Source organism: Phlebotomus papatasi, chromosome 2 (assembly GCF_024763615.1).
Source record: "Phlebotomus papatasi isolate M1 chromosome 2, Ppap_2.1, whole genome shotgun sequence".
NCBI lineage: Eukaryota > Metazoa > Arthropoda > Insecta > Diptera > Psychodidae > Phlebotomus > Phlebotomus papatasi.
The window spans coordinates 111,292,007-111,318,719 of NC_077223.1; the positions used below are offsets into that span (position 1 = coordinate 111,292,007).

Genomic DNA, 26,713 nt, shown 5'->3' on the forward strand with positions numbered 1-26,713 from the left:
AATCACATTTCAAATGTTGAGAGTTTGTATATAGAAAATCCTCATTCTCATATGTAATTAAAAAGTACTTACGGCTTCCGCAGTATCATGCGTAATGTGGCATCTGGTCCTCTGTGCAATAAACCACTGAGTGCTTCCCTTATGTGATCATTTGCTGAATTGATATCGTCTGTAGTTGGTGGGCCACCACTTGAGCCATCTTCGTCCACACGAAATCGATAGAGGAAGCACTTATCCTTGAAAGGTTGCTCCTTGTTCACTGTCGATGGAAGTAAAGTTTAGAGAAAAGGCATTAAACAGTGTGTTTACTGTGTATGGCACTGTTCTTCTCTCCCCATGAGAGAGGGAGGGTTATCTGATAGACGGAGGAGACAGGTAAATTTTACAATTACTCACCGTGTACCAGGACACCTTCCTCCAGCAATGCTTGCCACATTCCAGCAGCTTGAACGCGCGTGTGAACAATGGGCGAGAGATTTATTAGCCACTCCACAAGCTCTGTACCTGGGGCGCATTTTCTAACTAATTTTCCAGACACCTACAAATGTGTTTGAAAATTATGTACATAAGATGGATGGAGAAATAAAGTGGAACAGCATTATAAGGCTTCAGAGAAATTTTCTAGACATGAGCAACATCTCAGAGAATCTCTCATATATCTACTATGCTTGGAAAAATGTCAGAGTTTTTGATTGATAAATTAATTGAGAGACATTGTGAGTTATTCTTTTAAACAGAGGAATTGCAAAAAATTTCTCAGTTATGCAACATGTTCTTAATTCAAGCCTCAGTATGTGTTCTGTATTTATGTGAATTTTCTCTGTGTACATATACCTTGCGGTCCTTGAGGCAGCTCGATGAGTCGGACACGAGGAGGGTTCGTAGAGCCCATCCCATTCGGAACATTGCCGGACTGGGTGACTGAAAAAAGCAAGCAAATCAAGAATTATAAGTGTAGTATGAAGAAATCTTGAATATTTTTGCATTTTCTTCATATAATTTCTCGTTTTCCTTCATGGTGAGAAAAATACGGGGTGAATTTGTAAGAGAAAAAAAAGCTCTAGAGAAAAAGCAAACTCCGAAGAAAGTTTTTTTTTCTCATCAAATTTAGTCTGTGGGTTCAACTGCTAAAGACTGCGGTACAATGGGAACAAATACATCTGACTTTCACAGCTGATATTATTTATGCAAATTGAAATGAAATTGAAAAGGGTTCAATTGATTTATTTACGTGTTCTGTGACTTCTCAACTTATCCTTTCGGAGTTTGCTGGTACAGCCAAGTGTTAAGTTAAATACATAAGTTAAAATGATACATGACTTACGCATCCAAAACAAATTATCAGTAAAAATTGAAATTGGTCAGTAAAAATCCAAATTTTGCAAAATTATCTCTTGTTGTTTATTAATATTTGAGATTGTTGCAGATAAATTAAAACTTCTCATATTTAAGTGCGTTTTCTATTCATTCATTTTCAACCGCTTATCCCTATTGGGGTCGCGTTTTTGGGGTCGTGCTTTTTCTGTACGAATTAAAATGACACTGTATTGTGTCACAAAGAGAGCTATTCAAAGTTTCCTCTACTGCCCTAAGTGCAATCCTGCAAGAGAGAAATCCGAAAAAGTTAAAATAACATTCCGGAAATGTCTATTTTACCCTGCAGTATTGATCCGAAATCGGTGTAAATATTATGCTTTTTAGGTGTATTATGGGTTAAAGTTACCCTTTTTCATGTTATTTCTACCCTTAAAATGTGTAAAATTAACATTAAAAATGTTGAGATATTTTTACACCTAAAAAGTGTTAAAGTTATGAGGAAAAAAAGGTTATCGAACCCCCGTTTTTTTCTCAGTGAAGTTTGTCACTTATAACGCAACTCTCCGTTCTTGGCAATGCTCTCTTTGGTTAATTTTCTGTGTCTTGTTGATTTTTTTTTTGAAAGGATCTCTCTGATGAAACTTTGAAAGTATCCTTGGTTGGGATTCTGAGCTTGGATTTCTTAACTCACTAAAGTAATAATTATAATCATTTGCATCTAAGTGCTTTTAGGTATCTGCGGAGAATCTTTTATTTTTATAAGCTTTATAAATCTACTGCGTCGCTTTCCGATGACTGATTTTGTGTATGAGGACAACACGGGAAGATTTAATTGATATAATTTTATATGTTTCCTTTCCCCGTTACTTATTTTTTTTAAGTTTTTCCTAATTTCACCTTCCCAAATAGGAATATGCAGCTAATATGTACTTTTTCTAAAAATTAAATGAAAGTATCACTGCTATTAAACTTTTAAATTGAATACTGATTGAATTTAATTTTTAACAGCTTATTTATATGTGGAAAATTCTAGCTGATCTTTTGCAGGAATGAGCTTTAACAATAAATTTGTTTTGAACTATGTGACAATAAATGCATTTCAGCAGTTTATTTAAGCTTGTCACAAAGTTGTTCCACGATATTAAATGTGGTTTGTTGCAATTTTAATCCATCATCACTCACAGCAATTATAATATGGTTGTGATTAAATTGACTTCGATGGGCTTTAAGCGTTATACACAACCAACATTTTGCAAAGTTTCTAAATTCACAAAAGCCACTAAACCCATTATTGTGCGAAAATTGCGATGCTCTGTATTAAAATTAGAAGAGATTAGATAAATGCATTTCGGGATGCTTTAGCATTTCCACAATATTTCTGTGTAACAAGTTTCTGGGTGAATAAGGTTCTTCTAAACCCAAACAATCTGTTACAACTAAAGGGAATAGAAATTGTTCAATTGAATAGAGTGATGCATTAAGGGAGATTATATCCTTTTGAGATATTGCAATATCAGTTGATTAAAATTACATTTTGCAATTTATATCAAAATTCTTGCACCGAGCTTAACTTTGATGTCTCATACTGTAGGTATTTATTTCCTTGTAACTCGGTTTTAATTGGAAGTGGATTCAAAGGAAAATTCTAGGAAAAGCTCTTTAAAGTTTGATTGTAGTTAGATGCTCTATATTGATTAATCTTCTTGATTAATATCTTGATATATATATATATATATATATATATATATACATACCTATGTATTCAATATAATGAAAGTCAAATAACATCAATAGAATGCGAATGAGAGAATATCCAAATAATTAGTTTGTGATATTTAATTTGATTTCAAATAAATATTGTGCTGCATTTTTTCCATACCACTCTTGTGAGTTTAAAAGATTACAGAGCTTTGGATGTATCAGTTGATATATAAACTTTTAAGCCATGAACTCATGGAATATAATGTGTTTTGGTTCTCGAGATAGGGGCACGGCAATGTTTAAAAAAGCTTGAAATATCGTTTACTGGAACTAAATTAAATGAAAATTTGAAATTATCGTAAAATATTTATATGTAGATCAGTGTTCTTTCGTAAATTATTATTGTACCCAAGACATTTAAATTGTATGAAAGTGTTATAATCGTTTCACTGTGAGAGACTTGACGAATTATTCAAATGATTTTTATATATTATGAGTTTAATGATAAAATTGTGCAATTTGACTTGGCGTTAAAATGCACTTTTGTCGCATGAGTATAATTTCTATCAAAAGGCTTCCATGTGGTGCAAAATTTTCACTTTCCCTCAGACTTATTCTGTCTTTCACATGAATTAATGATAATTTCGAATTAGTTTATTTGCTTCAGTGAATAACAGGATATAATTACAAAATGAGATCGTCTTTATATTTTACAGGAGAATTCCCGCTAAATTTATTCCTTTTCTGCATGCGAACGTTTTAATTAGTTAAACTAAGTTTTAATAAGACATACATTGCAGGGAAGAAACTTTGAAAGAACTTACCTCAGTGATAGGCAGGGCAGGATTGGGATGGTCTGGACTAAGAGGTCGTTTTGTCTGAGCGGCAGGAACAACTGGAGAGACACCTAAAAAAGAATTTGTTTTTTAAACACCGACCAGCATTTAATTTTCACCTCATGAGGTAAATTTATTCAATGCTCATACGAGAGACAGCAAAATTTGCTAGATATGCACTTTTGCAATCTGAAAATTTTGTAGGGGAAAATTTATGACGGTTGGCTTGAATGTAAATTTTACAATTCCCTGAATTTTCTGCAAACATTTTTCACGCCATTCCCTATTAAATATCACTACATGGAGCTTGTATGTTTTCCTCTCGCACTGATATAACAAATGGATTATGGAAATTGAGCATAAAACTGCATTTTTGTAGATTTTCTCGGGTGATGTATAATCTCTGCTCAAGGTGGATTGTGGGTATTTTTTTTAAGTCAGTGAATTAATAATCTAATGAATTATGTACAGAAAAAGAACATTAACTTTAGTGCAAAGAAATGCCATGTCATTTCTCTGGAATCTCTCTTTAGAACATTGCAATGTAAAATTTAATATTAAAAAAAGGGCTGAGTAGGAAACATTTATTGAAAATTTAGAAGCTACTCCTTACCTAACAAACATAAAAGCTTAAGAAAGTACTTATAGCTTAATTTTGCTAAATTTTAATATTTGTTTTTCACTGATTAAAAAAAAAACGGATGACTTACCATTTTTCAACTTGCAATTAGTTATGATGTCGGTCATCAATTCCTTGTTCTTCTGCAATGAAACGGGAAATCGAAAAAAACAAAGTGCAATTAGTGATTGGTTTTCTAAACTGAAAGTTTAATTGAATTTTGAAGTTGTACGATGAAAGTGCACAAATGAACCCAGGCAATGAACAAAATTTGTCTTTCACAAGGCAAGAAACCAAATTAACAGGGATTTTCAATTTTCATGAGTTTGTCTCAACTTCCAATTGCGGTATCTCTGACTCTTCACCTCAACCCTATTTGCTCCCCAAAGCGACCTCATACTTTTCCCACACACAAACATTCACCCCCATTGCAAGGCAAACCAACCAATGGTGTTCACACAGCAATTAGGACAAGAAGTACTAATTCTCATGTGGAATATTAGCCCAAAGTTCTCCTATACTGACTCTCACATCAACTCCAGCCTTCCCCAGAGTTTCGTAGTGTCCTGTCGTTTGGTCTTAAATTGGTAGATCCATTGCCCAAAGTGCAAAGTATACCAGCAAATAACCGAGGGTGTGGAATGATACTAAAGGGCAATAGCAAAGGGGTCAATAGTTGGGCCAAATAGTGCATTTGATATTCTATTTCATCCCTTTCAAAATATCGTTCACATTTAGTGAAATATCTGATACCGCAACTAAATTAAATTAAATTGTGTAATATATTAAAACTAAATTCGTATATGTAGTGTACGGAACAATAAATTTTATCGAAACTTTAGTGAGTCTCCATATACTACTCAATCCAAAGTATTTATTTTTAAAGTTTATTGATAAGTTAAGAATACTTTTAGAGAAAATAAAACAAAAATTGTAAACTTCTTTTTAAGCTTTAAGAAGGGATTTCAATTTATATTTGAAATATTACAAGACAAAGATAGGACATTAGTTGATTATTCGAAGGCAACTTGTTTAAATTATTATCTAGTTCGCTAAATGGAAGTTACCTTTATTGCAATATTTAGAAATTCCTAATTTTCAGATAAGGATTAGAAAATACTAAAATGTAAAAAACTGCAGATGAATTCATTAGAAGGAATTCTTGTGTAATGAAATTTTTTTTTTTTCAAAATTTGGAAATTGTTCTGAAAGTTACAGAAGATTTAGGGTTCTTAAAAAAAGAAACTTAACTCAGTTGCTTCAACTTTGAAGAAAATCTTCATTGACCCTTTAAAAGTTTAACCTAATAATTTCAAAATGGAAAAGCTTACGAGACATTTGGTTTTATTATTCTCAGTAATGTGATAATACGAAAAAGAATTTATCTTGCAAAAAGCCTAAACACTTGAAGAGAATTATAAAAATACGTTAATAATATCAAAATGCGTTTATTAGGCTGAAAGGAATAAAAGATTGACCGCGTTTTTAAAATTTGCTTTGATTATGGCTCATTTAAATACCAAAATATTAAATTATCGTTTGATAAAATTTCATCCTCCCTGGTACATTATTCAATATTCAGGCCCAAAAATCTAATATGAAAATCACCCTATATTCAATGAAAATCCTCACTGTAATCTACTTATCATGATAATGAGGGTGGATTCTAATTCAGGATTTGTTGTTCAAATATTATTTTCGCAAATCTTTCAATTTTGCCAATAAAAAAATCTTTCGAGTGCTAGAGAGCAAAAAATTTCTATATTTTCAATGTGAAGCATGATTTAATTTTATACCCCCATCTCTCTTAGATTTATATTATCGTCTATTTCCAGAAGGAAAATGCTGATTTTCCATTTGATGCTATTTTTATCTGACTGCTTCCTCCCTCAACGATTAATTATTCAATTGGAATACAGTGCCCGACAAAAGTGGAGCAATATTTCTCTATATAAAAATTAATATCATATTTATGAATTAATTTCTATTTCACTTTCAACTTTAATTCCTTATGTTCCATATTGTTAGGATATTTTAGAAAAGGACAACTATTTTTAGAGCCTTTAGAAAAGATGCAGTGACCTTACTTTTCCGGTACTGTAAAAATTATATTTTTTGGTTTAAATTTTTATTTTGCGTATAATTAACCCATACGAAGATTCCCATCAGAACCGAAAGCTCTGGGCAGAACCAATAAAGTGTATTCATCCTAGCGATACAAACTTTTTCACTACTAATAACAAAAAATAACTCTCTATATTGAGATATTATTTTTTTTTGAAACATTGCTCCATTTTTGCCGGGTACTGTACAAATCAGAATAGGGAAATCAATGCAAATTGTGTATACATGAAGCTGTTGGAAATTTGAGTTGAAAATACTCATGTTCTTTTGTTGAAATTTCAGAGGGCAAAAGTAGAAAAAGTAGTTCGTATTGTTCTAGAATCAATGTTGAACAATTCTGAACTACAGAGAAGAAAAGTTTTATTAAACTATTGCTTACTCAATGCTTGAAAAGCTTAAAAGTAGAAAACATTCTGTTTGAAAGACTTCTTCAATAGCAAAAATTTATATTGTAAATTATAATGTTTTATTTAGCTTTTAGTTCTCATGAATTTAACTACAAGAAAAGTTTATCTGCCACATAATTTACTATCTTTTCGGTTAAGGTGAACGCACATTTGGAATCAAAGAGTTAGGTAATTTTTTTTAAAAAACTTTTTACCTTGTTTTACTTAAAAAAAAAGAAAAAATAGCACTAAGCAGAATCGAACACGGGATATCTTGGTGAGATATCCCCTTATAGCTTACTCAATATTTTTTTTTGTTTTAATTTTTATCATAAAATAAATTGTATTATTATTTATGAATGATACATTTGAGCAGTGAAAATACAAAATTTTTAAAGTTTTTTTTTGCATTTTAGGGCACACAATGGGTTAAGTGGTAGAGTACTTGCTCTATGATGCAAGTATCTCGGGTTTGAAACCCCTTTAGGCCACCAGGAATTTTTCTGGCGTTTGAGGTCTTTTTTATAAAGAGCTGTTTGAAGCCAACTCATAAATTGCTTCCAAAATTTGCGATACAAACGATTTGCGATTTTCGAGTTGCGTAAAATTTTTTAGATGGAAGTCTAGAATATTTATCCCTCTTTACAAGCCACAAAGTCCTGTGTACAAGGCACACCTCAATTATTGTGACATATGTAGTGTAACGGTCACGAGTGCAGAAAAATTCGCATACGAATCTGCATGTGAATGTGAGAAAGTGGCTTCAACTTCGAAGACCACTTGCCAGGGGGTAGGTTAGAGGTGTACGGATTGCATACTAGTTCGTAATTAGGCCTATTTCCCTCATGGAATGTTGTGCCACCATTCAACCCTTCTTCTATTTGTATCATATTTTTTTATCAGCCATCATTTGTATTTACAGTCACTAAAGACAATGGTATTTTTCTTGCAATCAATTATTCAGATTCAATCAAATCCATGAGAATTATAAATTCCACTTTGAAGAGAAAATAGTTTCGCTACGAGAGTGCATATTAAATTTTCTCCGTGATTCGAATTCTGTTCAATTTATTGAATTTCAGTGGAACGGGTGAAATATTAATTTGTAATAGATTGGGGAGGTAGTTTGATTAGAAAATGGATATTGATGTCAAATTACACGGAAATCGGTATCCCAATGGACAATAATTCCCTCAGGTTCGAATCAAAATTAATTTTGACGATTAATGCATAAATTTGGCAGGCCATTACTGGCCAAAATTTGCAACATTGTATCTTGCCAAATTTTGCGTTGTGACATATAATGGTGCGGAAAGCCAAAAAGAAACGGTTTGTGGGTGAATTTTGGCGAATTATGAGTTGAAAAGGGATGAGTTTTGGAACAGAAGTCCATTTGAAACATCTGGTGGTAGATGAAGATAGTCGTTTTGGGAAAGTTTCGTGCAGAAAATCGACAAATATTGGATGGTTTCTGTGGGTGTAATAGATTATTAACTATTAACACATTCCACAGTGAAGCTGAGAAAAATCACTGTTTTATTAATTTCTCATTGAGGGATAAATTTCAGAAAGAAAAAATATGTTATACTTAATATACTCTAAGGGATACTAAATTATGCTATATTCTCTACTTTTACTGATCGAACTCCAATGAGAGAGCAGTACATTCTTAATTTTTGGATTACCCAAAATTACCATTTTGCTTAATCTGGGAACACTTTTCCAACATATTTTTGCGTTTTAGACGATTTTTGGGAAATAACGTCACGTTGTTTGTCTATCCTTTAGTCAGTCCATCCATCCGTCATTAGACTTAGGGGTCTAACGGTTAAAGATAGAGATTTTCCAACAAGAATTTTTATCTCCATAATTGTCATAGATTATTCTTTAACTACGACATTATAATTCTATAAGAAAATATAGAGAGAAAATGCTTCTTGGTGTGGGACCTTCTATGGACCTCCCGTCTTCGTACAAGTCAACCAGGGACGATTAACTAGATACTAGATCTTCGCTTCCCTTCTTTCTCCTTCCTCTCTAAATACATGGTTTTTGGGATTATTGAAAAACGCATCGTGAGATTCTTTTTATTTCCTAATAAGTTATATAAAAGCTTGCTAGTCTGATATTTCGTTCGTATACGAAAATATCGTTAGATCATTTTTAATAAAGAGATTTTCAAGGTCAAAAGTTAAAGAAGGTCTGGATCTAGACAGTGCATTTCTCTACCGAATGTAGCCGAATTTAGATCCGAATTTAAGTGATGTTCTATACATTTCGACATCATTAATGGATACCATGCACCTAACAATAAATATAAAATTTCCGTCGCATTCCGTGAGAACCAATGAAAATTCATGTGAATAGAAAATGAAACATATAGCTTCATCTTCTATGTAAATTGAGGAAAATTCTAGTCAGAAATTCAGTGTGGCGGAATAAAATAGGTAGAAGTAGGTGGTGTGGAAAATGCTGCTTATTGAAATAAAAATTTTCCACTATGCTAGAATTTGATGTGATTATCTTCCACATTAGCGAGCTCATTTGCCATAGCATTCAAAGATGGGTATATCCTTGGTACACAAATGAACTAAAAAGGATGGGAATGTGTGATGAAAATATCTCCGGAGTCTTTTCTCTCTGGAAAAAGAAAGACTTCTACCGGAGAGGATGTTACCCAATGCTATTGAAGGTAAACCTCATTACAAGGATTTGCCTTATCTAACGCCCTATTCTGACAATTTAGAGGCCCGGAGCGCTCCTGATTAGCAACAGCATTAAAATCTGTGTGAAAAGGAGATGAAATTTATTGTACCAACAATTCTCATTCATGGAGAATTTTCCCTACTATCATTCCATTTATATACCACAGCCTAACATTTATGATGAATTTTATGAGGTATCTCCTGTCCCTCTTATCCTCTCACGCTTTCCATATGTTTCACAATTCTAAGGAACAAAACACGGGAGCGAGGGAGGTCTTGGGAAACTCCAAAAATTACAAGAACGGAGAAAGAAAAATAAGTTCTGCGTGAAAATGGTGCAAATTGAGCTTTTTGATGTGCAAGCTCAGGTGAGAGATACCATCAGTCACGACAAGGAAGAATTCTGACATAAATCTCCGATGGAATTCTTTTCTTTTTGTCCTTTTTCATACGGTTACATTTTTTCATGATTCTATTCCAAAAACTTTAAGATCTGCTATTTCATTACTTTTTCCGATAGCTTGCGCATTTCTCCAGGTACTATTCACATATTGAAAAAGTAAAACAATAATATATTTATTCTTATCGTTGGAATTCAATTACTTCAATCAATTTTGTTTGTTCACCGCTTTTATTGTTATTTGGTCGCTTTTGTGTTAAAACATTTCCATCAGTTTAAATGCAAATTGCTTTTAACATTTACAAAGTTTTATTGTTCCAAATTCAGTTTCAAATGTACGAACAGAATAAAACAAAAATTTAAATTCACTGGTTTTTATTATTTTTATCTAGAAAGAAAAACAAGGTGTATCAGTTTAGAACGCGATGGATTTTTCTTTGATTTTATTAAAACAAGGTTGCAGCACAATAATTGTCCTTTTTCTTTTTAAAAAATTATAAAAAATAAGAAAAAATAACTGCGCCATTTTGTTTCGGAGACTGTTCATAAATGGTAAGCCGGCGCCGGATCCACCGAAAAACATTGAAATCTATATTGAATAATGGAAATTATGAAATTATGAAGAAGTTTTCTAAAAAGCAAATTCCGAAAAACTATTTTAATATTTATTAAATTCTTAATGGAATAAAATGGGGCTTTCATAAATTTCTTCTATTTGTAAATGTCTGACACTTTTTTTTAATTTATTGAATATTAGATAAATTAGCAAAATATGTAAAACTTTAAAAACGTTATGTTTATTCGTTTATTTAAATTTTGGAAAAATGTCCTTTTACAACAAGATAAATTCTACACAGAGTCAAAGAGATAAAATAATAACAACTAGCTTTGTTGATGAGTGTCCCCGCTAGGTGGATTTGGAATCTCTTCTAGCATTGAATTTCAGCAAAAACAATTTAAGAAAAATGCTTGCGGTTGTAAGTCAATAGCTTCGGAAAACAAAGGTAGAAAAATGATTTCTGACATCACGTCTGTGGATGATGGGAGGCTTATTTGGTGGTGAAGTAAAAGGCGGAATTTTGAGGATGTTGGCAATTTGAGCATTATTAAATTCGCTTTTGTCTCCGCAAAACTTTTGACAGGATCTTTCCATGTAAAATTTTCACTTGAGGGATTTCTTTCTATAATTCTATTCTCACCCAATTCATCCATGTGTGTTCTGGGATGTTTTCTTGTCGTGACGAAATGTAATTGATGGAAGGAGCAGTCAACTCGAGAGGAATAAATTGCGTGTATCTGAAATTCAATCTGAGCAGAAGGGGTTTGGGTCGGGTGAAAGCTTTTTCGCGGGGACGTCTTTGGAGAAAACTGAAGTTAAACGACCCCTTTTAAAGGGATGTTGTGTGTCAATCAAATTATTTCAGACAGAGTAATTAAATTAAATGCATGATTCCATTTTCATTCACTTTCTCTCGCATTTCGCACCATTTAAGTCTCGTTTTTTTTTGTTACTGGAATTCTCGCCAATTTAGCATTCCTTCTTGATTCCCAATTTAAACTCAGATGCTTTTTATCCCACAAAGGTATCAATAAAAGAGATGGCAAAGCGTTCCAGCATTGCGGAATGCTCGAACTCACAACTCAAGAGACAATACTCTACGTAAAGTACTCTTTTAGATTTTATGGGTGTATATTGATGTATTACCAAATTTTATTCAAGCATATATGGTTATGACCTTTATGACACCTTTGAGATCAGAAAAATTTCATAAAGTCGAAATTCGTATGGTCAAAATTAGATTAAACAAAATCGATTTCACTGCGATGTTTAAGAGAAGAAGAAGAAGCCAAAAAAGTGGAATACCGTCTTACCGTAGATACGGATGACTTTGATCTCTGGGATTCGTAGTACTTGCTATTCGTAAGGTTTTCTTTAATTCTAACAATATCGGTGAAGGCTATTCTTAAGTGTTAGAATTAAGGAAAAGCTCACGAATAACAGAGGGCAGTCATCCCCGGAGAACAAAGTCACCCGCATCTACAGTAAGCACAATCCTTGAGAAAGAGAGGGATATAATATTTGGGTGGCATTAATTTTTCCTGATTTAAAAGGTATGCGGGAGCCCTGTGTAAACCATTTCAATTCGTGCTTGCGAATCGTTTGAATATTTATTAAGATCGATGCAATCGCTTTGATAATTTTCTATATGTTTCAAAAATCCAAATTTGATAGAATCGGAGGAAAATATCCTTTCTAGAGTAGTTGAACTTTGACATTGGAAAAATTGTAAGGCTACCTTCAAAACACATCCAAAAATAAAAGAAATCGTTGGAGTTATTTTCTAAACAAAAACAAACCGAAACCATGGTTCTGCGTAAAGGAAAGAAAAGGCTGGGGATAAGGGGAAAAACATTCTCAGATAATGTTTTTTAAGAGGGTCACCGGAGACCGGAAGTTGATATCTCTAATCGGTATGACGGTATACGGTAATAAATTGAAAAAAGCGAATTATGTATACTGCTCTCTTTTTGAGTTCAAGCACTAATATAGTAAAATATTCTCTCGTGTATACACATTGAACATTACCTTCTCGCATCACTGCCATTGAAGGTGAAAGGTGTCTGTGGCCACGATGGATTTTATATTTTATTTTGGAAAAAAAAACGTACCCGAAAAAAACCAAATCAATTAGATCAAAATTCAATTAACGACAGACTTAATTGGCACCTTGTGGGTTCAAGAGGGCAAAAACCGGAGACAGACTTGAATGAAAATCTCCATTTTATGGCGGAAATTTGTGGGTTAGCCAGCAGAGAGAATCAAATTGTGGGATGATTTGTCATTTTGCAGAATGCGAGTTCTTTAGGGGTTTGAGTAATATAATTTCTGATTTTCTAAATTGCCTTTAAGCTTGGTTTGCCGACCAGAAGAGAACTTCTCATTCAATTATTCAACAGGTTGCACATTATTGGGGATGCTCATTTAATTTCTGGCAGTCAATGCGTCAGAATCCAATGACTCCTTCGTCAGGGCTAATTCATCCCAGACCATTCCACATACTTAAGCACACTTCCACCCCAAAAAGTTATTCACGGCTCCTCAAGTGGAACCCACAAGTTTGTGTTGAGATCAGAGATGTGAGGCAAATTGACGGTAATTGGCTCTCAGCATTATGTATCGTAATAATGGTAGGATGTACTGTGTGATTTCAGTACAATATTAAGCTAAGGTATATCTTGGATTTAGGACTGTTTATTTGTAAAATATATACTTTTATATATTCAGTTTTACTATCAAAAAGTGTTTTTAAAAATAACTTTGCTTCTGCACCTAATAATTTGCCTTATAGATCAAATAAGAGCGTTTCAAACGACTCTAAAGTCCTGAATTCTAGACTTGTCAGTTTCGGTTTTTCTAGAATCATATGAGTTTAGAATTTATTAAATGAAATAATGAAAACATTGCCTTTGTATTAATAAAAACTAAACTGATCAGGCTGAACTTTAAAACAAGTTTGAACCTGAAACGTGTACTAACTTCTGAAACTTTTTTCTGAATTTTCTTTGCCACTTCCGCAATTTAAATAAAAACTTTCAAAACCTATACATCAATTCAAATATATAATTTTCGCCTCTTGATCACTGTCTATTGTGTAAAACATAGTATCTAGGTGTAATAAGTGAGCTCATTTACTAAAAGATGGCGGTCCTGATCATTGTACAATAACTAACTAACTCTTCTAATACAAGAATTAATCAAAATGAATGAAAGATAGAACTTCTCGATATAAATTATAATAAAAGAATAATATTAATAATGAAAATTTAACACACAATTAATTTATCATGAAAAAAAGATACCAAAATTTTGTTGCTTGTCCGAATTCACCCTTTTATTCTTTTAATGTTAATGTGTAATAACAATCCCAAATATTAGATTACTATGGCGAGATGTATTGACTTTGATTAGGCTTGAATTTCTTAGGTTAATTCATCAAATGTAATCGTAAAAAGCGATGAATGGAATTATTTACAATAAGCAACGGTTTGTGTCTTCACTTAACGATGTAACACAGACCCATTTACAAAGTGAATAGCAAAACAGACTCTTAATATTTGACTATGATTTCAAGCATTGTAAAGTCATTTGCCGCCACTGTGGCTAACATCTCCAACTAATAATTTTTCCTTTTTCTTGCTTAAGTCATGTGGTGTCTGAGAAATTTTCTGCTGACATACCGCCAAATGGATGGAACTAGTCATTTTCTAGGTTCAAGAACTCACCTCCCAGATGAGACGAAAATCCTGCTGCTCGACACGCAGGAGCTCACATGTAGTCTTTGTAACGACTGTGCTGTCTCGAGGTAGGTCGTGCAGAACAGATTCGCCAAATGTAGCACCCACACCAAGATTACACAGAGTCACCGGCAACTGGAGAAAGATGAGAGAAGGAAAGCTCCCATGAAGTACAATAAAGCACAAATTCACATTCTCATTTTTCATAAAATGATATTCTTAAGGCACTATTACTCATTTTATTGCCATTCTCGAGGAAAGTCTCATAAGAGTGACAAGGAGTGTGAGAATTAACAGCACTTTTATCTGCAGGTGGTAATTAAAGTGAGCACACAGTGTTAGATTAATGACTTTACTCAAGATCATATGAGAAAATTTTTAATAATTCACACATTTTTTTTTAAATAGGTGCAAAAAAAGACCACGACAAAAAAACCGAATGAAAGTGAATCTCTAGACATGTTGACAAACTACTGTTGGATCTTGTTTCGAGAGAAAATATTTGAGTTGGTAGACCAATTTCAATTCACTGTTTATTGTTCCAAAATGACCAAATATTTTGAAACTTTTCCGCTTTTAATGGGTTTTGTGTGCAAAAAAATAGAAAACATTGCGACTTTTCTGTTTTACCATTATTCAGCAAAAAAACATTTTATCTGCAAGATGGGATGGGACTGTAAATGGTCACTTCTTGGAAGTTCTGAGGTGCGGTATTTGAGAGGAAGTTCTTCGGTAAATAAATAATGAACTCACAAAAATTAGTCAAATTTTTCGAGGGATGAACTGACGAAGCATTCTAATTTAAGAACAGAACTGTTGAATCATGTTCTGAGATTTTTTTTTTCAATTATTTTGTTTCTATTTATAATCCTTAGATTTTTTTACCCCCCGAAATATCCACCATTTAGCTACCGGGGGATCATTCTTTTGAACGTATCTTAGAGTTCCTGATGAATTCTGAAAACTGATATCATGTTGTTTTTCTTATCCGTCCGTCTGTTTGTGCCTCTGTCTGATCCACTGATTACTATCTGAAATATATAATGATTACCAGAACTAGAGGTCAAACGGTTAGAGATAGCGACTTGGGACCTTCATCTCTCTAACTCTTGCTCTCTTCTTCTAAAACCATTTTTCTTTTTGATGTTATCTTACACTATTACTTAAGTGAACGAATATACGGTTGAATCGTTTTAAATAATGGTTTTTCAAGGTCAAGGGCTGAAAAAGCTCAAAACAGCGTATTTCTCAACTTAATGGAAACATATTTGGACTCGTTGGAAATGTTTTGAAATTTCTGACAAGTTTGAACCGATTTAAACTGTTATGGGCGCGTGATAGATTGGTAATGAACTGATAACTAAATCTTATGCGAAATTTAACTGTGTTAGCTCTAAATTTTTTGATTGATCTTCGAATATTTGAGTGATCGAAACGCTCAAACTTGTGAACACCATGCTCTTATTCATGAATTGAATCCTTAAGAAAACTTTATTAATAAATAATAATTTTTTTAAATACGAAACAGTTTTTGAAATATATATCATGTTATTCAAGAGTTCGAATATTTCGCAAAGCATAGAGAGCTTTACCATCTCTTTTACTTATACTTTTTTTTAGAGGGAATTAAGTAAGTATTATAAAATTTTAATAAATTTCTGAAAGTATTAAGGATAAAATATCAGAACATTCTATATATAAAATTTATCGATTATAAAGTATTATGAAGCGTCAAGCCTGATGGATAGACTACAATCGGATTATTTTTCGAGACTATTAAGATAAATTGCCATCCGTCTGAACAAGATTAACCCCAAAAATTAGTCTTTGTATGCCAAGGTGCAGAATCTTTCTCAATGAATTTTCTTCTTAATTAGACCACGATTCATCCTCAGCTGTCTTATTTCTCTAGCAGATCGATTGGTTGGTTTCTGCAACTGCCCTAAAGCTTCACGAATATTGACGCAGCTTCTATCAAATTGTAAATAATCCAAAAGCGAGAGGCATATGCCACCAAAAGGATCCCCTTTCCTCGGGAGATGAATGGCTCTCCAAAGACTCTGGGGCATCAAAAGAATGGTGTGAGGATGGCACCATCTGGCAGCATGACGTGAACGAAATCATTTGCAGTCAAATAGAGTCAGGATTATATCCTGAGAGATTTTCCTGTTTGTCGTTGGGATACGGCGTGCGAGGGAAATAACTTTCTTTTTATGGAAAGCATTTTTCAAAAACCCTTTCATGACGTTTGTTCAGTGGATGGACGTGTTCAAACAATCCTTAAATAGCAAACATATGAGGTTTTCAGAAGAGTTTTCTCTTCTCCTAGTTGTTGCATATAAAGCTCCAATGGAAGAAAATTCATTTCTTTCGCAATCCTGAAATACCCTATTTTACTCTCATTCACTCAACCCACCTTTCGAGTGTTTGCTGAGTCATTTGTTGCTAAATTGATGTCAAGGGGAAATCTTCACTCTATACAGATTATGTTGTTGAAACTTTAAGTTTAACATGAGAAAGAACATCTACATTTGGCACTAAATTGTAAGTCGTAGTAATTGTGCCTTAAATATCATAGCAAATGAGTCAATTAAAAGATTTCCAAAATACGATGAGATGAGAGTCGAAGCGGTGGATATAATCCAAATAAATTTCAATACGAAGAGCATTCCTCCTCGGCTAATGTTAGGTGTCGCAAGGTTTCCTAACACCCAAGATTTTAGGATTTTTCTAATTTTCTTAATCATGAAAAGTAGAAAAAAATTTAGCCAAGATCCTTACCAGATAATCATACAATATCACAAAAGAAATAACTTAAAGCGCTGTTTACAAATTTTTATCGAATATCAAAATATAGTTATACATTGGTTTTATTATAATGCTGAACGCACAATAAGTTTTGTTTTGTAAATATGTTTTTGACATTTAAATGAGAGTGAATGAAACAGAGATCTAGTCATCTCGCTCTCTCTCATAGAAAATTTTGAAAACATGTTTACAAACAAAAGTTATTGTGCGTTGGGCATAATACTACTTTTTTTAATTTTTTTTTTAAAGTTTTGTTCGCCTAATGAGTTTTTTTTGAATTCCCTAAAAGCTTCTGGTGCTTTGGGGTACCTTTTTTATATGGTTTGGTGCAACCACTTGTGTCCACGTATTGCTTCTAATTGGAGACTAAAACCTTCTGGAACAATTCATTCCTGGTTAAGACTACTGATGGTGAAATGTATCACCACAACGTTGGGCTTTCTTACGGATTATAAAACCGCTGCTGCTTGTGAGAGGAACCTCGTGGAGGAGTTTGTAAGAGCGTCAGTTTCAATACGACTAATAATAATCTCTTTTAAATAGCGGCCACATCGTAAAACGAAAGGCATATATTTATGTAAACAATTCTTTTTTATATCTACTTAAGAGTCTTGCAAACTTTACAATATAATTGGCATAAAAAAACTAAATTAAAAGTTTTATCATTAACGCAGAGTTGACAGCAAACGTACGATATGGGGGAAATTTATTATTGGAATAAATTATTATTAACCATTATCATTAGATATGAATTGCAAAATAAATAATGCATTTCTAAATTTGATTTAAAGCTCCAAAATAACATTTGCGTGTTTGGCCTTTTGTTTTCTTATCGACTCTCACCTTTGCTGAAAGTAAATTTCGTAAACGCGTGCGACGCATCCTACGCAAGTGAAAATAATTGGCAATAAGTCTAATTACACTGAGCCAACTTCTTTAGTACTAATGAACGTTTTCCTCAACTCCATTTGAATATAACTTTATGTCCTGGGGAGGATTTTAAAGGATATGTTCTGAATGGAGAACTTTGGCGCGTAAGGAGCTTTACCAAAATTTCTCCCCTGAAGTAAAGTGTCCATTTACAAATATCTCTTATCCCTCTTATTTGTCACTTGATGCTGATACTAAAAGTGTGGGATCTCAATTGTTGACAAATGCCTTATTCACTCAAAGCTTGGAAGAAACTGTTAAACTCAACTGCAAAGCACATGAACGGAAAAAGATTTCAATTTCTTAAACTTTCACTCTCTATCTCGTTCAGCAAATATAAGACTTCCCAAATTCACTTTCTGTACGCATTATTGATTCAACTGTGTCGATTAGCTTTTGGAGTTTATGTAACTTGGGGATTTTCTGTTTGCGGATAATTTATTTACAAATTTTCAATGTATTACATGCGAATATGCATGGAATTGGTAAAATAAATTGGTTATTTCACCAGGGAGCGATAAAAAATTAAATCATCGATATATCCTCCAAATTCGTCCTTGTTCCAAATTTTTTATACACTTTGCATTTCATTGCCTAAAAAAAAATTATACTGCATGGAAATCTCATTGTCTATAGTGTATTACAGGAAAATCATAAATTCATTTTATTTCATCTATAATGGCCTGAGAAAATTTACAATCCTCCCGATACTCCCTAAATTTAAGCAAGAAAAAAATAAGACAGACAGGATATTTATTGAGCTATACAGCTTCTGTGTATCTCAAATATACCCTTATCTCTTCCACTGTATTTTATTTCCTGCTTTCTAGACGATTTTCTTCAAAGAAGGGTCAAGCGGAAGATTCTTGGGTAAAATTTTACTTTAAAATCAGGACCTCGAGAACTCTCAAAATTTTGTTTTTGAGAACTTCAACACAACAAAGATTAGATAGTAGGGTTAAAGGCTTTTCTGTTATTTTGCTTTGAAAGCTGATCATGAGTTGTTAAGCCCTTTTATAAGGTCATAAGGCGGAGATAAATGCATGATATTGAAGGGTTAAGTAAAGCTATAACAAATTATTAATATATACTATAAATAATACATCAATTCAATTACTCTAGAAAAAAATCTTTTAATTATTTTTAAACTTATATGAAGAAAATCATAAAAGGCGGCATATAAAAAAATTATCACAATATGCAACATATTTGAATTTAAATTAAATTCAAGGCTGAAAAGGTCTTTGATGTCATTTATGATTAATTTTGGCTGTTTCTATTTAAATACTTAATCAAGTAAAACATCGTTATTTATTAATTATAAGAATTTAGAGTCCATTTCACAATCTTCAGGAAGGTATGTTTTTATGCAGGGGCATAACATTTCCTATGTTTCCCATATGTTTCTAGCGCGCCGAAAAAACTTTTGAGTTTATTAGATGTTTTCTGTCATTGTAGAATGATTTAGCAAATAATACTAATACAAAATAAAAGCCAATTTAATAACGAAAAGGCAACCGGAAACCCCAAATTGGCAAGCTACGTAGTTTTGGGGATATCTCGTGAAATGTGTACGAAAACAGGAAAAAATTTACACTAAAACTTGTCGCATTTTTCAGAGCTAATGTCACGCCCCTGTTTCTATGTATAACTCTTTAAGGACAACAAGGAATTCGGCTTTCATACTGTGCATTAAAATGTTACAATGATGTACATACAAAGATCGTTTCAAATATCTATTAGTTCAGTATGTCATTTTACTGTTTTTGCTTCCAGCAACTCATTTGTGCTATTTTTATTTTTTTTTAACAATTTTTTGTGGGCCAAGTTTGTGTTTTACTTCCTGAATTAATTTAAATTTTCTTTAAAAGAATATTTAAAAAGTTTAACTTAGGCAAATTGAGTCCCAGAACAATGCAAACGACCATGTTATGTACATATTTTGGCAGTGATAGACATGTTTCCTTATCATAAATAAATATTGATAATTGTGGGTGAGTATGTGTACCAACCTCAAGCTGACGGTGACTTCTTGCGACGCGATATAGGCCCTTTTTGGGCCACATTTTCCACCGGCAAGACACCTCCACATCTGAAGAAGCCCCACAAATCACACACAACACTCAATGTCCTCTAAGGATAGATGTATCCAATGCACAGAAATGTCTCACTTATCCCCTAGTGCTTTAGATTCACTTTGGAAGATTAAAAATAAACGTTGACTATTTCTCATGGTGGTTCGTCAATAATGAGATGAAGGTGAGAGCCATCCATAAGAACGTGACACGAAGTGATACTCCTTCTCAGACCATTTCTCATTTGGTGACAAGATAGGAGAGAAAGATGAATTCTCAAATCACGCTCCAACGAGAGGACTCCTGAAGAACGCATCCAGGAGGATAAATTTCCGGCACCGCCTTACATAGTGCTAGTAACCCATCCTCCTGCGAAGTCCCATCCATCGTCCTCAATTAAAGTGTGGGGAGGGCGCACAAGATAAATGGTCACGCAGTGAAAAATGCGAGAATAAATTTCCGCCGGGTGATCATAGTGGAAAAAAAATGTTTCTTCAATTCCATTTTGGACCACATAACTCACATCAAATGCATGATTTATTTCCCGTGTTTAAATGTTGGCGCTATATGAAATCCTCCACTTTTTTTTTATCCTACCCCCTAACAAATGTTACAAATATTTGATGTGACGTCAATTTATAATCCAACCAACTTTTCTGGTGACTTCCCAGTGAAAAAGACAAATAGTCGAGATTTGGGAGGGTTGCCTATTGACATAAAATTAAACTTTGTGCTCTCACTCAGAGATAAGATATGGTAAAGAGTTTGGGAGATCCAGAGGCAAAGTCTGCGATACTTCTGTGGTGAATCAATAATGTGTCTCTTTTAGCACACCTACGCGAATATCTTGGGCTGAAATATATTCGAAGCAGACTGACTCTTGAAACACCATGAAGCACATGCACTTGCCATGGTAATTTTTGAACCACCCGGGGGACATCTTGAGTTCCACAGCCAATTTGGAGATGGAATAACTTTTCAGTTAACTTAATGTCAGCCAAAACTGCATTTCTCATTTATACTTTGAGAGATAATTTGAGCGTGTACATATTCCGCGAAAATAAGTAGAGGGAGGCTGTAAGGTTTCGCACATACTTTAGTTTCAAACACTTTTTCCGATATTCCATTTATGAATTTGACCTACTGGCAATATATTTTTAATAGCTAGTTATAAGTCACACATTTCATGAGAAAATTAGGTCAGATTCATTAAAGGAATTTGGGAAAAATATGAAGTGTGCGAAGGCAGAGTATATGTATGTGGGCAGTCTGGAAAACTTTCCCTATTATGAGACTTGAAAAATTTTTGCATAAATTATTGTATGACATAACATCGCAAAGATGATTTCTGATGAAGAATTTTTCTTATAAAAGACTCCATCCATTAATACCAAGTCTTGAGATCGGATAGGATTCGAACTTCGAAAGTCTTTCATGTGAGAAAAATTCTGAACACGTAAAAAGAATTTGAACCCGCGGCATTTGCAGGATAGAGCATGCTCTCTATCATTTAATATATTCAGTACCTACTCAAGAACATAAACATTAATGATCTAAAATCTATTAAAATCTTAAGCCTTTCTTTCACCCATTAACTCTATATATCATCTAAGAAGAAAACTTTATGAAATTACTAAAATTTTGCTGAATGCCACAAATGGTTACAAAATTATATCTTTTTATTTTAATTTACTTATTTATATTTATTTTTGAAGAATATTTTTTTCTTACAAAAAAGATAATTATTTAAATACATCATTATTAAATGCTGGAATAAGTTTTTAAACTTAGTGGTTTGAATTAGACACAAAAGCGCTATATATTTCAGTATTTGAAAGTAACTTTTCGACTATTTTATGTCTTTCAGAAAATAGTCATTTTTGAATCAAGGTAAATTAATGAGAAGTTCAAATAAGTATTTTAAAAAGTACTAAATCTCTCTTAAATTATTAAATTTGTAGTAATTTGTAAAAAGTAACAGAATATTTGTTACATCGACATGATTAAATAAATAAACTATAAATCCAAGTTCATATTTTAACGATTATTTGTGAAACTATTATAACAATTAATGTCTTAGGAGCACGACCACGTTCCAAGTAATAAAATTCCCTCTCACAGTACAATTCTATGAGCTAACATTACAATGTGTCAAAGCAAATAACACGACTTCTATAAAACTTTAGCAATGTGGAGACCGCTTAAGATCTTCATTGGAGATTATCGAGCAATAAATATATCGGTGCAAACATAGAAGAGGATTACTGCAGAAGATAATTCAATGTTTGTGTGGCAAAATATAGCGTCGCCTGAAAGATAAAGTGTCCAACTTGAAGAATTTCTGATCAATATCATGCCAGAGATGGAGAAAAAATAGAGCTATGAAAAACCACTTTTAATGTTTTAATCCGCATTGGACTTTCGTGGGTGTGAATGTAGGCTTTTATGTTCCAAGTTTGAAGCAAATTGAGTTTTTTTTCACAATCAAATAAAAACACCGAAAGTAAATTGAAGCAGGAAATAATTATCTGGAATTATTTAACGAGAAAATATTTCGGAGCAAATAAGTCAATAATTTAGAGATACTTTTGAGCACGTGAATCATTGAAAGATTTACTCTGAGTGTATGTTACACTTCGTTGGCATTTATTTGCGATAACAGGGCAATTTTATTTGCAAAATTGTGAATGTGTACACAGAGAAAATTTTTCAAGTATCCAGATTCAATACCCATGGTATTGATTTTAATCCCACCATTTCAATACCAAAATTATCCCAAATTTTCTTGAAAATAGGTGCATATTGGGATTGATTTTAGTTTCTGGAACAAAGTTAAGAAATATTGGGATTACTTTTAGGACATATTGGTATTAAATTTATGAAATTAATTTTTTGAGGAGGAAATGGTATTGTTTCTATCTCAATTTGAGATTGAATTTTAGAAATCGTGGGATTAATTTAATCCCATTGCAGCATTGATTTTTGAAAGTCATTATTTATTAGGAAACAGTATAAATTCTATCCCATTCTGGTATTGATTCTATCCCACTCTGGGATTGATTCTATCCCATTTTGGGATTGATTCTATCCCACTCTAGGATTGATTCTATCCCATTCTGGTATTGATTCTATCCCATTTTGGTATTGATTCTATCCCATTTTGGGATTAATTCTATCCCACTGTGGGATTGATTCTATTATATTTTGGGATTGATTCTATCCCACTATGGGATTGATTCTATCCCATTTTGGGATTGATTCTATCCCATTTTGGGATTGATTCTATCCCACTCTGGGATTGATTCTATCCCATTTTGGGATTGATTCTATCCCACTCTAGGATTGATTCTATCCCATTCTGGGATTGATTCTATCCCAGTCTGGGATTGATTCTATCCCACTCTGGGATTGATTCTATCCCATTTTGGGATTGATTCTATCCCACTTTGGGATTGATTCTATCCCACTCTGGGATTGATTCTATCCCATTTTGGGATTGATTCTATCCCACTCTAGGATTGATTCTATCCCATTCTGGGATTGATTCTATCCCAGTCTGGGATTGATTCTATCCCACTCTGGGATTGATTCTATCCCACTCTGGGATTGATTCCATCCCACACTGGGATTGATTCTATCCCATTTTGGGATTGATTCTATCCCATTCTGGGATTGATTCTATCCCATTTTGAGATTGATTCTATCCCACTATGGGATTGATTCTGTCCCACTCTGGGATTGATTCTATCCCATTTTGGGATTGATTCTATCTCATTCTGGGATTGATTCTATACCACTCTGGGATTCATTCTATCCCATTTCGGTATTTAATTTAGCCTTCCTAAGTGTCCCACTGCCAAACCTCCCCTTCACCGCATGAAGTGTTCATGTCCATGCCTTCTTCAGAGCCCAGTGCTCGGCTTTCGACATGGGTCTTTGTTGTGTTATACAAGAAATACCGAGCTCAGAGGAAGAAAAAGAATGTCTTCCACTAATCCCCAAATAGCCAAGAATTAGGCAATCTAGTCACTTGCAGTGTCTTATTGTGAAAAGTCTCACAGATACTGGTACAGTCGAGTTCATCAAATTTGAACTACACAAATTTGAACGACGGTTGAGTTCAAACTGTAAAATTTGAGGTTATGTGAAGAAAGGTTTTTCACAATAAATTAAATTGATATATTCTCTAAAGTTTTTTATCTTAATTTAAGAAAAGTAAATTTCACATGAATTCCGTTATGTTTTTGGAAATATTGTTGAAATTTGAGGAGTGAGAAATGTCATCTTTACTCTCCAAATGTTAAAATTTTAGGAACTTTTTTATCACATTAATTGCCTTGACGGATTCGTAGAGATGCAGTGGACAAAATCCTCTTTTATGCTAAAAATTAGCATCCTCTTTGAGGTTACACAACACGTGTGTGTACACTGTATCCACTGCAGCCCTTTTGCACTAATAACCAGGCACAAGACAGCACACCTTCATATTTCGCTTTAAATTCAGAACACTCGTACAAGACACGTCATTACCATCCTTCTACCCAAACCGATTCCAAAATGACAATAGGTTATTGATTTTATCCCACTGAGGTATAGATTCTACGATTATGGTATCAGTTTTATATTATTAAGACATTCTTATTCCCGATGGGATAGAATCAATCCCAGTGTGGGATAGAATCAATCTCAGAGTGGGATAGAATCAATCCCAGAGTGGGATAGAATCAATCCCAAAATGGGATAGAATCAATCCCAGAGTGGGATAGAATCAATTCCAGAGTGGGATAGAATCAATCCCAGAGTGGGATTGAATCAATCCCAGTGTGGAATAGAATCAATCCCAAAATGGGATTGAATCAATCCCAAAATGGGATAGAATCAATCCCAAAATGGGATAGAATCAATCCCAGAGTGGGATAGAATCAATTCCAGAGTGGGATAGAATCAATCCCAGAGTGGGATAGAATCAATCCCATAGTGAGATAGAATCAATCCCAAAATGGGATAGAATCAATCCCAGAGTGGGATAGAATCAATCCCAGTGTGGGATAGAATCAATCTCAGAATGGGATAGAATCAATCCCAAAGTGGGATAGAATCAATCCCAGAGTGGGATAGAATCAATCCCAGAGTGGGATAGAATCAATCCCAAAATGGGATAGAATCAATCCCAAAATGGGATAGAATCAATCCCAGAGTGGGATAGAATCAATCCCAAAATGGGATAGAATCAATCCCAAAATGGGATAGAATCAATCCCAGAATGGGATAGAATCAATCCCAGAGTGGGATAGAATCAATCCCAAAATGGGATAGAATCAATCCCAAAATGGGATAGAATCAATCCCAGAGTGGGATAGAATCAATCCCAGTGTGGGATAGAATCAATCCCAAAATTGGATAGAATCAATCCCAAAATGGGATAGAATCAATCCCAGAGTGGGATAGAATCAATCCCAGTGTGGGATAGAATCAATCCCAAAATGGGATAGAATCAATCCCAAAATGAGATAGAATCAATCCCAGAGTGGGATAGAATCAATCCCAAAATGGGATAGAATCAATCCCAAAATGGGATAGAATCAATCCTAGAGTGGGATAGAATCAATCCCAAAATGGGATAGAATCAATCCCAGAATGGGATAGAATCAATCCCAAAATGGGATAGAATCAATCCCAGAGTGGGATAGAATCAATCCCAAAATGGGATAGAATCAATCCCAGAGTGGGATAGAATCAATACTGGAGTACCCTAAACTCAATACTGAAATTGTATGAAATTAATCCCACAATGGGATGAAATTAGAAACTCATTGTGCTGTAATAAAGGAAATTCAAGGAGCCCCGTGGCGCAACTGGCTAAGGCGTCGACTCTCAAGTGAAGATTTGCTGCAAAGTTGTGAGATCGAATCTCGGCCGATGCAAAAAAATATGGATTCTTCAATGGACTTTGCGAAAATCAATACTACACTGGAATGGAATTAATACCAAAATGGGATAAAAAAATCAATACTGGAGTACTCTAAAATCAATACCAAAGGGGGATGAAAATCAATACGAAAAATAGGATGAAAATACCCTAAAATCAATACGAAAACTGGAATAAAAATATCCTGAAATCAATACGGGAAATGGGATAAAGACACCCTAAAATCAATACCAAGATGGGATAAAATTAATACCACAATACCCTAAAATCAATACTAACGAGGTATTGATTCCAAGGAATATTTTTTTAATCAATACGTGAATGGGATAAAATCAATACCTAAATACCCTAAAATCAATCCCAGAGTGGGATAGAATCAATCCCAAAATGGGATAGAATCAATCCCAGAATGGGATAGAATCAATCCCAAAATGGGATAGAATCAATCCCAGAATGGGATAGAATCAATCCCAAAATGGGATAGAATCAATCCCAGAGTGGGATAGAATCAATCCCAGAGTGGGATAGAATCAATCCCAAAATGGGATAGAATCAATCCCATAGTGGGATAAAAATCAATCCCAGAG

The 26,713-nt window shown here is 33.6% G+C and overlaps 1 protein-coding gene across 13 annotated transcripts in view; it reads right to left on the reverse strand.

The window, feature by feature from the left end:
- The window catches only part of LOC129800873 (rap guanine nucleotide exchange factor 4), a 147,399-nt gene that overhangs the window by 25,970 nt on the left and 94,716 nt on the right, over nucleotides 1-26,713 (reverse strand). For 6 of the 13 annotated variants that reach the window (XM_055845596.1, XM_055845595.1, XM_055845598.1 and 3 more), the window contains exons 2-8: nucleotides 20,135-20,317; nucleotides 14,373-14,519; nucleotides 4,565-4,616; nucleotides 3,843-3,925; nucleotides 835-921; nucleotides 397-538; nucleotides 73-259 (exon numbers count right to left, since the gene is read on the reverse strand). In XM_055845596.1, coding sequence (XP_055701571.1) covers nucleotides 73-259; nucleotides 397-538; nucleotides 835-921; nucleotides 3,843-3,925; nucleotides 4,565-4,616; nucleotides 14,373-14,519; nucleotides 20,135-20,188 — 752 coding nt within the window. In that variant the 5' untranslated portion in view covers nucleotides 20,189-20,317. Of the gene's footprint in view, nucleotides 1-72; nucleotides 260-396; nucleotides 539-834; nucleotides 922-3,842; nucleotides 3,926-4,564; nucleotides 4,617-14,372; nucleotides 14,520-20,134; nucleotides 20,501-26,713 lie in introns of all 13 variants that reach the window. The other 7 variants (XM_055845590.1, XM_055845587.1, XM_055845589.1 and 4 more) reach the window with 3 other exon arrangements.